This window comes from Amphibalanus amphitrite, unplaced genomic scaffold (genome assembly GCF_019059575.1).
Source record: "Amphibalanus amphitrite isolate SeventyFive unplaced genomic scaffold, NRLGWU_Aamphi_draft 000371F_arrow, whole genome shotgun sequence".
In the NCBI taxonomy this organism is placed as follows: domain Eukaryota; kingdom Metazoa; phylum Arthropoda; class Thecostraca; order Balanomorpha; family Balanidae; genus Amphibalanus; species Amphibalanus amphitrite.
In genome coordinates, this window is record NW_024881865.1 from 1151 (window position 1) to 14773 (window position 13623).

Here is a 13623-nt window from a genome sequence, read left to right on the forward strand (position 1 = left end):
TGCTGGCCTGTAAGGGCCCACATTAGCCTCTGAGGGCCCCCGTACTGGATTCTGAAGACCCGATGCCGGCCTCTAAGGGTCAGCATCGGCTTCTGAGGACCCATCTTGGCCTTTGAGGGCCTTCTGTTGGCCTCTGGGGTCCAACGCCGGCCCATGCCGGTCTTTTAGGGCCCCACACTGACCTCTGACAGCTCGTGCTGGCCTGTAAGTACCCACCTTAGCCTCTGAGGACCCCGCACGAGCTTCTAAAGACCCGATGCCGGTCTGTAAGGGCCCGCATCGGCCTCTGAGGGCCCATCTTGGCCTTTAAGGACCCTCTACTGGCCTCTGGGGTCTAACGCCGGCCCATGTCGGTCTTTTAGGGCACCACGCTAACCTCTGAGGGTCTCAAACTGTCTTTTGCAGGCCCTGTACTGGTCTCTGAGGGCCCTAAACTGGCCCCTAAGGGCCCAAACCAGCCTAGGTCCCACACCGGCCTCTGATGGTCCCATTTCTGTCTCTGGGACCCAAACTGACCCTTATGTGCCTCTGAGGGCCCCGTACTGGCTTCTGAAGGATCGATGCCGGCTTCTGAGGACCCATAACGGTCTTTAAGTGTCTCATGCCGACACCTCAGGCCCCACTTTAGCCTCTGAGGGGCCCCAAACTGGCCTATGAGGTCTCTACACCGGCCACTGATGGCCGTATTATGTTCTCTGGGGGGCTCAAGCCTTACCTTCGGGGGTCACGCACTTGCCTCTGAAGGCCCACATCAGCCTCTGGGGTCCTACCTGGGGCCTTTGAGACCCTTCGCTGACCCTTGGGTCCAACGCCGGCCTCTGGGGGGTCTGACACCATACTCTAAGGGCCCCATTGCAGCCTCTAGGCGATAGGTATCGCCTAAGCGCTATCGATGGGCCCATAAGTGTAGGAACCATGGGTGCAGTGGGCGCAGTTGCACCAAACACAATTCTGCAGTGGGTGTAGACAATGTATTCTGCATCCACAATAATCTAGAACAAAACCCCCTTTTCTCAGCAACACTACTTTCCATGCAGCACGACAAATTTAGGATATTTTGCCCACTATCCATCTTTCGAAGCATTTGATACTGTAATGGTCTTCAAAACTTACATTTGTGCTCAGTAAAAAAGAGAGAAGATGAAACGGAACACATTTGATTGAACAGTGAACAGATACCGAGGACCCACTGTCAAAAGTTTTAGCACGATGATCTTAGAAAATAGCAAAGTTAGCCGCCTAAGCCGCCTTTACTTTTGCGGTAGTCCATTCACAGTTGCGTGAATTATAGACAATATCAATAATTCAAAATGCACTTATCGGTACCTTTTCGACATTATACACCCTCAAAGCTCGCAATGAGCCTCCGCTCGGGTGCCGCTCCCTACCCCCCCCCCCGCTTCACCGGTCATGGCCTGGATTTCTGTACCCGTGCACTACGCCCGTGGGCCCCTTTGAGCTAGCACCGGGCCCCCCTGGGTCAGCGCAGGGGCCCCTTTGCCAAGTTGGCCCCCCCCCCCAAACTCCAAGTCTGCGACCGCCCCTGCCCCTGGCCAACCCAGCCACAGCGTTTCCCCTTGCTCTCGATACCCGTCAAAATGGGCTCGTGGTTGGAACACCTGTAGTTGACGGTGCATGATGGCCTTGGCAGCAGCTGCGCTCGGTCCCCGGCTGCTCAAATATATTGTCATGGGTGTGGTGAGTCGTGGCTGGGTGTCATTCTCAAACGGAAGTTGATTTTTGCGTTTAATGCTACAATAAGTACAAAATATCATGAGATGCTATTTGGACGTTGAAAGAATTATTCGGATCAGGCATATGCAATGTTTATTGCAACTTTACGAGGTTCTGATTCCATCTTTTCAGTCATCACTGAGTGCCACAAAGGGTAGAACCACTCTTGTGTGGGGAACCCATGAGGAGAGGAGATCTGTTGGGGAGAAAAACAGCCGCTTCCCGCGGTGGGACCATTGACTCATTAGCTCGCTGACTTGATTTACTACGGTTTATTGACTCACTGACTCAGTGGGCTCCATTCCATTGACCAACAGACTCGATGGACCTCAGCTTAGCCCCTGACTTCACTGTCACGATCGACCCTCGACTCATTGACTCCCTGACACGATAACTGCTGTGGCCTGCTGTCCATCGGCTGTAAAATAATACGGGTCTAACGACGGTACTTATAATTTGACCGCAGCTCATTGACTTCCTGACACAATAACTGCTGTGGCCTGCGGTCCATCGGCTGTCAAGTAATACGGGCCTAACGACGGTACTTATTGACCGCAGCGCATTGCACCCAGCAGCCGGGGAGACACGGGCGGCGAAGTCTAGCCAGTAGCCACGCGATTGTGCGCCAATTTACACTTCGTCTCAGAGGCTGTCCTACGTCAGCAGTGACGTAGGAGAGCCCGAGCGTGTCGCTAAATGGCGACAAGGCCAGTGCCACCGTCTACTGAGAGAGTCTGCTGGCTCTGGCTAGACGAGACAGACTGGCCGGGAGATAGACTAGCCAACACAGGGACACGGAGACCGACGGGGTTTTATCGTTTCCCATGTTTGGTTGTTGTGGTTGCCGCATTGGTCACTCATTGCAACCATGTGTCATCTATCTGACGGTGTAAATATCGCTTCTATCGGAGTGTTTACTCTGTGAGTATTTACACGGATTTCTTAGCATCGTTTCGCCTTTCTGATCCGAGACGGTTCGGGGTCTGTATCAAATCGGGCGTGTCTACTGTCTAGACTCCTGTCGGTATTTCTGTCATGGTGCTGATACACGGAGCGAGGGTTAATCTGCAGATCGCATGGCTGCCATTGTCTATTGGTCCACACACCTCCTGCTCCCACATTGCCTAGCGTTTGCATTCTTTGTGGGGCGGCTGGAGGGCTGAGTCTAATCTGACCTGCGTCCCCTGTTCGTCCGTGTCTTTTTGTTACACTCCGGGCTTCAATTCAACCACCCATGGCATCTACCTGCTTACTCCTAACCCATGTATGCTCAGTACTTGTCAGTTGCTTCCTTTCTATGCCCGTGCCGGAACCGTCACCTGTTCAGAAGTTTAGAGCAGCAGTTTGTTCTGTGCTGGCCCTACAAGGCAGCGCCTCGCCAGCCATTTCTGTTCTCGGCTTTGCCCACAATTGTTTGTTATCGACCATGGGGCGATGTACGGTTGTGTAATGTTGTGCCGAACTGTCACGGCATGTGACCGGTCTGTAGTGAAAAAGATAATAGGGAAACGGTCACCAAAACACTTCACCGACATGTTTTACGCTATTACGTGCATGCTTTCTGTGCTGGCCACAGAGTGCAATTCCAATTTCCATGACGCAACCATGCGATATTAATCTTATCCTTGGCTTCGAGCCGCCGGCACGGTTAAAAGCTAACCAAACATTGCTTGGTCAAACGCTGATTACGAGCGTATTCAAACAGACTGATAGTATATGTGTCATTTCATGTCTGTTCAAAGTACGAAGAGTTTGGGGCCTACAAGTCGACGTCCGTCAAATAGGGACCTGTTGAAATAAAGCAACTCGACATGTCTGACCTTTTGACACAAACCCAGCTCTGATGTTTTCACTGGGGTAATGCCTGATGGTTGCCCGTGACCTTTTCGTTTTGTAGTCAGTCATTGCAAAAATCATCGACTGTTTTCGCTCCCGAGTGACACTATAACGCGCACGATCTTTCAGACTAGTTAAATGCCAAGTGCATGTATTTTAGTTAAAAAGTCAAAGCCAAAGACAGTAGCATTCGAGCCAAAGGTTCAGTAGCTGTCATTGATCATTCTGTGAGACTTTTGTGTTTTATATCCGTCCATCGGTCACGCATTTCGTTACGGTATATTAGATTGGGTATATTAGATACCCTGGGCATTCGTCATGAACAAGCTATTCTATTCTAACCATATGAACTTTTTTCCTGGGCAAGGCCTATTGTAATGAACTTTAGTGACCTATCCCGTCTGTTTTTTTTTTTTTCGCAGCTGGCCATGATCCAGACGAACTGGGTCAAAGATGAGCTGAAGAAGATAAACCCCGAGCTGGACATCGAGATCGGTATGTGGTAGTGAAAGAAACCTAGCCAAGCTGATCAGAAATGTTTTAGGCCAAGCTCACCCTGTTGAAAATCAAAATGAAATAAATAGGGCCGGCTCTCTGGTTTGACTTAAAAAACTTGAATATATGAGCACTTCAATTATATTGGTGGCGGTGGTGGCAGCAGATAGCACAGCGGCGGTACACAACCTCACACGGCGGCGGTGGCGACAGAACTCAGAACGAAATACGACAACAAAGCGAAATCGGCGCGGTTAGGAAAAATATTCGTGAAGGATGCAGGGGTTACCAAATGGGCTGCCATAGGTAAAATAAAATGACGAGGCGTAAAGGAAAGGTAGGATACAACACAGTAACGATGGAAAACAAATACGGTACGGTAACATGAGGAGAAAAAAGGTCACAGGGCAGTAACGAATAGCGACATACTCCCCACTTTCGAAGTGAGCCGTCACTTCGAAAAGTCTCCTCACTCGGCACAGTCACTTTTTCGGCATTCGCCTCGCCGACGCTCACTTCACTCAGACGCCTCTAGTCTCAACAGTTTGTTAATCGGGCGGCGGGTAAGTCGCCCTCTTAGCACGATACTCGCCGCGCGAGCGCGGCCGTCCGCTCCAGACAGGAGGGACACCACGCGCGCCAGAGGCCAGCGACCACGCGGACCTTCCGCGTGCACCAGCACAATCTCTCCGACCTCGGGCAGCCGAACCGGACGGCCGCGCCGAGAGAAGCTCCACGTGCGTAGAGTCTGCAGGTACTCTTTGGTCCATCGCTGAACCAGGTGCTCGCTGACCAGCCGCTGGTGCCGCCAGCGCCGACTCAGGCTGTCCAGCTCGTGGCCAGACGGAGAGAGCACGCCACGGATGGACGTGACCCCGAACAACAGGTGCGCGGGCGTCAGCACGTCGTCGTCACCTGGGGTGAGAGGTCGGAAGTTCAGTTGTAAGGCCAACTCATACAGGGTGACTGCCAACTCCTCATGGGTAAGGTAACACTGGTGCAGGGTAATGCGCAGGGACTTCTTGGTTATCCCGACCAAACGTTCCCAGAAGCCGCCCCACCAGGGCGCCGCCTCGGGTACAAAGCGCCAGGTCACAGCTGCAGGTAGGTGCCCGAGCAGGGCATGAAACGTTCTGGCATTGTCACTCACAACTAGCGATGGCGTGCCACGTAGCGCAAAGAAGCGGCGCAAAGCCAGCTTGACGTCAGCGACATTCTGAGTCTTACACAGTTCGAGATGCACAGCTCGCGACGAGGCACAGGTCAGCAGCAGTACCCATACCTTGTCGCCGCCCTTGACGTACATCGGACCGAAAAAGTCCACACCGACCCGGCTGAACGGACGGCTGGGCTCCGTCCTGAACAGGGGCAGCGCGCCATCAGCTGACCGACACGGCGCACCTCGGTACCTCCGGCACCTGAAGCATGTACTGACTACACGATGAACAGTTCGTCTCCTCACACAGTATTCACCAGACAGCAGTGCCAGTGTGGTGCGGGTACCCTGGTGAAACGATTTACGGTGTGCATCATCCACTATCAAGGTGGTCAGATGGGCAAACTCAGGCAGAATGATCAGAGCAGGTTCGTGAGTTCGCGTGACTGCTTCTAGGACACCATCTGCGTTTAGACGAGGTCTGACCTTCTCGAGTCGCGAGTTGGGTGGCAGCGGCGCGCCAGCCGTCAGCGCCTCCAGCTCCGGCGCGTAGGCGGCACTCTGCGAGACCCGGATCCAGAACCGCAGCGCCTCCCGGCGCTCCTCGGGTGACAGCGCTCCACTCCTCCTCTCAGTGCGCTGGTGCCTGGCGTTGTGCGCGAAACGAAGAATCCACGCGGTGCGGTTCACTGCCTGCTTGAGATGAGAACACCGAGTCACATCAAACGGTCCACGCATGACGTCTGGAATCGGATCAGGGCCACACTCTCGTCTCACGGCCACGATCTGACGTCTGACCTCGGGCCTCGTCTCTGCTTCGGCTTCTGCTGAGGGAGGCGTCAGTAGCACTAACGAGACATCATAGTCGGGCGGACTCAAATCAAATGGTGGACCCTTCCACCACTTGTCACAGGCGATGAGAGACGTCAGCGTTACCCCTCTCGTGCCTATGTCAGCGGGGTTATCAGAGCCTCTGACGTACCTCCACTGGTCGGCGGTCGTCAACTGAAGCACAGTCTTCACCCGGTTCTCCACGAACATCTTGAGAGGCCGCCTCCGGTTGAGCCAGTGAAGCACGTCGGTCGAGTCGGACCAGTAGGTGACTGTTGCGCTCTCCAGATGCAGCGCGTTCTTGATGAAGTCCATCAACCTGGCTCCAACAACAGCGGCCATCAGCTCCAGCCTGGGGATCGTTAGATGTGGAGACAGGGGGGCCAGCCTACTCTTAGACATCACCAGGGCAGGCTCCCCACCCTGGACCACATACACCACCGCACAGTAGGCGGTCCGAGACGCGTCACAAAACACGTGAAAAGTCGCTCCGGACTGATCGTCACGCGCTCCGGCTAGGCGAGGGAACCAGATCACCCTCCCCGGCGAGTCTCTCCACCAGGCTCGGACCTCGGTCTGCAGCTCCCCACTCAGGGGACTATCCCATGTGCATTCAGCGTCAAGCCAGGTACGCTGAAACAGGGCCTTCCCCCAGATCAGCCACGGCGTCACCACGCCGAGCGGATCAAACGGTCTACTCACAGCAGATAGCAGCTCAGTCCGGGTGCCAGGGCAGGTCACCTGTGGCACGGTCACGGCCAGACGATCCGATCTTGTGCTCCACAGTAGGCCGAGCACCTTCTCGTCCTCAGTGTCGTCACCAGACATCCTGGTCTTGTGAAGATCCATGGAGGCCTCGCTGAAGACGTCACCCATCTTCGTCAGTCCGGCCTCTGCCTCCGCCCTCGTACTGAAGGACGGGCACATGTCGTCCATGTAGACGGAATCCTGAACCTTCTGCAACAGAACAGGTTCATCGCGCAGACACCGGCGGACGTGTTCAGCGATAGTGCACAGCAACATGTAGGGCGAACAGGTGAGTCCAAACGGGACCCTGCGAAACCTCAGCCGCTGGCCCGCCCACAGCAGCTGCACGAACTGACGGTCCTCCTCAGTGAGTACAATCTGATGGAAAGCTGCACGAATGTCCGTCTGACAACCCACAGCTCCTGAACGGAAGTTAAGTAGCACAGCTGGTAAACGATGCAGCAGGTTCTCTCCCGGCTCAAGGTAGGAGTTCAGGCTCATACCTGCACCGTCTGGCGCTGATCCATCGAACACCACTCGCAGTTTGCCGTTGCGGTGCAGTCCTCGGTGCGGTAAGATGAACTCTGATGGCGGACTCGGTAGCGCGGGCTCGATGACAGCGTCTTCCAGCAGCTGATGCAGGTGGTCATCGTACTCCTGGAACTGTTCAACATTCAACTTCTCTGTCATACGGTGAGTCCGGGTCTTCGATAACATCAGGTTAGACACTGGGCGCTGGTCGGACTTCCATACTAGCCCCATCTCATACCTGTTCTCGGTGGCGTTCCAAGTCGGTACAGGTGGGTCTCTCTCGGCGGTCTCCTCTGCGGCGACTCCCACAGCGTCCAGCGTCCACATTCGCTCGACGTCAACCAGCTGACAGCGGTAGGCGTGCCGCTGCCGGGTCGTCTGCTGGCCTGGGGACTGTCCGTGGAGCACATACCCGAACACAGTCTCCACCAGGCGGAGGCCAGGATTCACCTCCACCTGGTTCCACAACACCACCTTGTACAGCTGATCACACCCAATTAGAACATCAACAGGTCCGTCACGGAAGTCATCAGCAAGCTCTACACTTGGGGGCAGAGACTGAATGGGTGGTGGAGCTCCCACGGGCGCACACAGCTTATCAGTTCTCCAGAACACAAGCTCGGCCTCACCTTTCTGGTATCCAGTGAGCCGCGCGCTTACTTGGTCGTACTGGTGAGCCTCCTCAACTCTTTCCTTGAATCCGACACACGCGAAGGTCCCCTGGCCGACCTTCTCGAGTCCCAGCTGGTCAGCCAGTGAAGCCCGGATGAAGGAGGCGTCTGCCCCGCCGTCAATCAGCGCGCGTACTAGACGCACGCCCCGAGGACCAGCCACCTCCACGAGCGCCGTCTGCACGTAGCAGCTGCTGCTGGTACTTTTTCTGCCAACCAGGGACGGATGTGCATGGGCGTGCGGAGCCAGCAGCAGCAGGGGGCGGCAATGGTCTGCGATCAGGCATGCGACTCTCAGACACAGCAGCAGCGGCAGGGGGTGACAGAGGTCCGCGATCAGGTACACATCTCTCAGTAGGCATGAGGGCTGCATGCTCTCCGGGCGGCGGGTGCAATGACGAGTGGTGCGGGCCACCACACCATGGGCATCGGGTGCTGTGGCAAGCACGCAGCAGATGGGGACCAAGACACTGGTAGCAGAGCTTAGCCCGGCGCACAACATCCCAGCGAACAGGCACAGTCATGGTGCGGTAGGCCGAACACGCAGCCAGGCCATGCTTACCCGTTCCGCATGCCAGACATACCCAGTCAGGTCCCTTCTTCTGCCTCACGTTCAGCATGCTGACTGTCGGCTTCCCAGGTACTGCGGTAGGTGGCTGCTCACCGGTGATCCTCTTCCTCCGAGCAGCTGCCTCCTCCCTGATGCTCATCTCCTTCTGCAGGAACTTCAGGAAGACTGTGAGTTCATCAGATGAGTCAGCACTGCATCTCAGCCACTCAATCTTCCATGACTCAGGGATGCAAGACAATAGCACAGGCATCAGCAGGACAGCATATGAGTCAGGCAACACGTTCATCGTCTCCAGCGCCCTGACCTCAGAAACCAGCCCATCAATCATGCGTCGCAAGCGGACCAAGTCATTGTCACTGTGCACAGGGGTGGTGGACAACAATCTCTGCATCAGCACCTTAATGCACAAATCTGGGCGATCAAACCTTTCCTTCAGGGTCTCCACAGCCTTCAAGTAGCCCTGGTCAGTGATGGGAAGACCCTGCACAGCCACCTCAGCCTGATCGACGAGGTGCGCCTTCAAGTGCACCAGCTTTTCGACAGGTGCATAAGCAGGGTTGTCATGGACAGATACACAGAACAGGCTCCAGAACTCTGACCACTTTTCCACATCCCCACAGAACTTGGGCAGCTTCAGGTCCAGCTTTCCCCCCAGGTAAGGCGGCACACACTGAGCCCTTCCAACAGAGACCTCAGAGCTCCTTTCCAGACGAGCAAGCACACGCTTAGCTTTGAAAAGCTGATCCTGCATATCCTGAACATGCGAGGTATCATCAGGCACAGACAGCTTTGTCAGGCTCACCTGGATCTCGGTCATCAGATCAACGTGCTGCTCAAGGTGGTGTATTGCCAAGGCAAGGTCGTCCTCTTGAGAATTATCACATTCGGCAAGCTCTTTCATCAGTCTGGTTGCCTTACCTCGAGCCACAGTCCTTTTCTGTTTAAGCTGTGCCTCACTCTCCATCTTGATATACACAATTCACAAGTCAATCTCAGTCTTGATCAGTCAAAATCAATCAGCAAATCATCAAAGAAGCAAATTTAACAGAAATCAAAAAGTCATCCGGCCCGGAGGACTATGTTGAAAATCAAAATGAAATAAATAGGGCCGGCTCTCTGGTTTGACTTAAAAAACTTGAATATATGAGCACTTCAATTATATTGGTGGCGGTGGTGGCAGCAGATAGCACAGCGGCGGTACACAACCTCACACGGCGGCGGTGGCGACAGAACTCAGAACGAAATACGACAACAAAGCGAAATCGGCGCGGTTAGGAAAAATATTCGTGAAGGATGCAGGGGTTACCAAATGGGCTGCCATAGGTAAAATAAAATGACGAGGCGTAAAGGAAAGGTAGGATACAACACAGTAACGATGGAAAACAAATACGGTACGGTAACATGAGGAGAAAAAAGGTCACAGGGCAGTAACGAATAGCGACACACCCTGTCTAATCAGTTTATCTTTGCTGATCAAACTACGTTTTCCAACGTCTATCTTTCTACCTTCCCCTTTGTTGACTCCCGTCTCCCGCCTGCAGTTCCTATGTCTACAAAAGGCGACAAGATCCTGGACGTGGCGCTCAGCAAGATCGGCGAGAAGAGCCTGTTTACCAAGGAGCTGGAGCTGGCGCTGGAGGCGCGCAAGGTGGACGTGGTGGTGCACTCGCTGAAGGACCTGCCGACCGTGCTGCCCGACGGCATGGTCATCGGAGCCATCTGCGAGTCAGTACCTTACCGTGGGGGAGGGGTCATGGGATGTGTCCCTGTTTTCTGTCTGCTGCAGTGTCAAATTATCAGACGTGTCCCTGTGTTGGCCACTGCCAGATGTGCCCGTTGCCGTCAGTTAGAGATGTGTCCGTCATTGATGTGCGGGATCGTGCATTTCAAACGGTTCGTCAAACCAATAGCCCGTACATTGGTCAGCCTGTTTCCTCACCGACCTTCAGTTCCCTTCTTCAGTTCCTTTCCTCGCCGACCTTCAGTTTAACTCCTTACCGTCCGTCGTTCTCGCACTGTGCTCCAGCCCCGATGTCCCGCCCGCTGCTCTTGAGCCGTTTCTGCTGACACCGTGGGACTAGGCTGTGGCGCGCCTCGAGTGGCATTGTTTTCCCTACGCAATCAGCAGCTGGGGTGGCTGTTTCTGGCTATCCCATTGCACGGCTCAGTTCAGCCCAGGGCTCTCCGTGTGTGGCATTGCTGAGAGTCGCAAACGCTTCAGTAGATGTTACGTGATCGGACACTTAACTTGTTGAGAGTAGCTAGTGTCAGCACAAGATTATTTAACCGAGTGAGATTGGTTGGTTTTTAGGTACCCGAGCGTGTTTGGTGGTGGCAAAGGTTGTTTTAGGTGCCAATATTTGGGGATTTTTTGTCATTATGCTGGCTGTGTGCTGTGCCCTATTGTACTAATTAAAAGGTGGGAACCCAGCAATGGTAATGCACGGACCGGGCGTTGTTTTGTTACAGACGGAGTACCCGTGAGGAGGGATGAACTAACCGCGCGTCCCAGGGACGGGAGTGCAGTAACCGGGTGCCCTGTTGTGTTACAGACGGGAGGACCCCAGTGACGCGGTTGTTATGAAGGAGGAACACCGGGGGAAAATTCTGCACTGTCTGCCAGCCGGCAGTATCGTCGGTCAGTGTAGTTGGCTATACCACAAACGGGCTGGGGTTGGATGGAACTGGAAGACTAAGCAATGACCAATGGCACACACAGTGGGGACTTTCTCTGTCTCGAACTCTCTGTCACCAGTCAGGAGACGGTTACTAACCACCCAGTCATGAGACATATTTACCCGTTGTCACTTCGATTAGTATGTGTAATGAAATTGGCGAATTGTGATTTAGTCATCCAATAGCAGGCTTTACGTAGTTCGTCCAAAGCATTGCATGTACTTTTTCATGTTGTAACTGACCCCCCAAATCCCCCAAATCAACGCCCGCCATTTTTTCACGGCTGTCTACTGCATTCCTTACATGTTGTGACCCCTCCCTTCCTCTCGGCCCTCCATCTCTAACCGCCTCCTCTCGCTCCCCAGGCACGTCGTCTCTGCGCCGCACCGCCCAGCTGCAGCGGCGCTACCCGCAGCTGCAGTTCCGCTCCGTGCGCGGCAACCTGAACACGCGGCTCAGGAAGCTGGATCAGGGAGGCGGAGAGGCCGACTTTGCCGCCATCGTGCTGGCCGTGGCCGGCGTCACTCGCATGGGCTGGGCCGACAGAATCAGCGCGGTGAGTGGTGGCATGGGATGTGGGATGTGGGGGGAGCGTGGGTGCTGAGGAGATAGTACCGTCAGACTTCGAGGGTGGGGGGTGCGGGGGCAAGGGGTTAGATATTGTGGGACGGGGCAACGAGTCTTGAATTCGATATGCTGGGACCGTATTAAGGAAGAAGTGTCCTATTATTATAATCGATGTTTTTCTGCATTCTGGTGTTTGAGTGCTATGATACATCAGCTATCGATATCTTGCCGGTTTACACGCAGTCTGCGTACATCAAATTGTCACCAGCCGTTGCAGTCTAGTAACGCTGGCGTTATCCCCGTTCTCGGTTAGAACTTCTAGCACCGCCCGCCCACCTGACAGCGTGCTATGTCTCTGTCCATCGTCAGATCCTGCCGCCGGAGGACTGCATGCACGCCGTCGGCCAGGGCGCGCTGGCCGTCGAGTGTCGCGCTGACGACATGCCCATACTGCGGCTCGTATCAGCCCTCTCCCACCGGGAGACCAAGCTGGGCTGTGTGGCCGAGCGCGCCTTCCTGCGTCAGCTGGAGGGCGGCTGTTCGGTACCGGTGGCGGCGCGTACCCGACTCCACCGACACGTTCTACACCTGACGGGAGGTGTCTGGAGTTTGGATGGCACTCAGGAGGTGCGCCGCACTCTGGCTGTACCTCTTCCTGGACACGGTGGAGGCGATGGAGACTCTAACGGCGCGGGTGATACAAAGAACGGCGCAGCGGAGAAGAACGGCGCAGAGCCGGCGGCCAAGCGTCGTCGCACGATGAGCGCCGGTGGTGAGCGACACTTTGTCGGCGTCTGGGCGCCTCACGAGGAACACGAGGAGCTGGAGGTGGCCGAGAAACTCGGCATCGATGTGGCCCTGATGCTGCTCGGTATGGGAGCGAAGCCGATCCTGGACGCGGCCAAGGCGGCCAACACGGCGCCGGCCCCGAACGACCCGCCGCGGCCGGCTAACGCAGAAGGCGCTGGTGCCTGTCCGGTGGCCGCCGGTGGTGCTATCCCTACCGCCGCCGCTGCCGTGGGAGCGACAGAATGATGACAGCTTTATCCGACGGTCAGAACCACCGTCATGTCGCTGTTAGTGCCTTCTAAGCTTCAACGTGGTGGTAATCGTATATTTTTGCAAATTTGCTGAAAGGACCGGCAGCGCTTGACTTTTGTAGACGCCATATCGTATATTGTTATGCTTTAGACCGTCGGTGTTGGTGATGCAGCAGATCTGCTTTATACGGAATGTTGACGTCACGCTGACGTCATAACTATGAAAATGACGTCAGGGAGCGGGTAGAGAGCACGCTCCAAATGGTGAGCGGTACCGGGTGGCGGCAGTGATATTGTCACAACTTCCTTTCTCTCTTCCTCGTCACATGTGCTACCCATGACTAAGCACTCATTTTCTGTGGTCTCCCGATGGCTGGGGCTGTGAGTTGTCTCAACTTCACTGGTCTTCTCTTCACTTTGTTTATCGGCTTAGATTCTGTATCTGGTTGCGGTGAGGGATGAACCAAAGGCAATGCAATGTAGTGCTCTCAATGTTAGCGAATCAACAAGCTGGTAGCGCTCGAAATGAGCGACGAAAGGCGCTGTTTTGTTGGCGTTTTTACCTTTTACGAACTTATCCCATCACATGATGTTTAAAAGTGCTGTTGAGATGGTAAATTGTATGCCCTGTTTGATGTTTGTGGCAGCAAAATGTAACTATCAAGAAGCACTGAAGGTGGGATGTCACCAGGGTACTTTGAACAAATTGCAGTTTTGTTTTTGTATATTTATAGGCGTGACAAATATAGAGTGAATGAGTTGAATGAT

At 54.6% G+C, this 13623-nt stretch overlaps 2 protein-coding genes across 6 annotated transcripts; one reads left to right on the forward strand and one right to left on the reverse strand.

The window, feature by feature from the left end:
* The first annotated feature begins 3961 nt into the window (after positions 1-3961).
* Positions 3962-13619, forward strand: LOC122389768 (porphobilinogen deaminase-like). Its single transcript, XM_043382116.1, has 5 exons — positions 3962-4065; positions 10114-10297; positions 11125-11210; positions 11614-11804; positions 12185-13619. The coding sequence occupies exons 1-5, from the start codon at positions 3999-4001 to the stop codon at positions 12848-12850; spliced, it is 1194 nt and encodes a 397-aa protein (XP_043238051.1). The 5' UTR covers positions 3962-3998; the 3' UTR covers positions 12851-13619.
* On the reverse strand, positions 4189-10200 carry LOC122389764. 5 transcript variants are annotated; one of them, XM_043382108.1, is made up of 3 exons: positions 9375-10191; positions 5348-8737; positions 4189-4980 (listed from the first exon to the last, which is right to left on the reverse strand). In XM_043382108.1, exons 2-3 carry the CDS (start codon positions 8501-8503, stop codon positions 4963-4965), a joined length of 3174 nt encoding a protein of 1057 aa, XP_043238043.1. In that variant the 5' UTR covers positions 8504-8737; positions 9375-10191; the 3' UTR covers positions 4189-4962. The 5 variants fall into 5 exon arrangements, with proteins under 5 accessions (XP_043238043.1, XP_043238042.1, XP_043238041.1 ...); XM_043382110.1 differs by lacking the exon at positions 4189-4980 and having other exon boundaries at positions 5803-5914; positions 6204-8737; positions 9375-10200; XM_043382107.1 differs by having other exon boundaries at positions 4189-8737; positions 9491-10178.
* Positions 13620-13623: the final 4 nt, after the last annotated feature.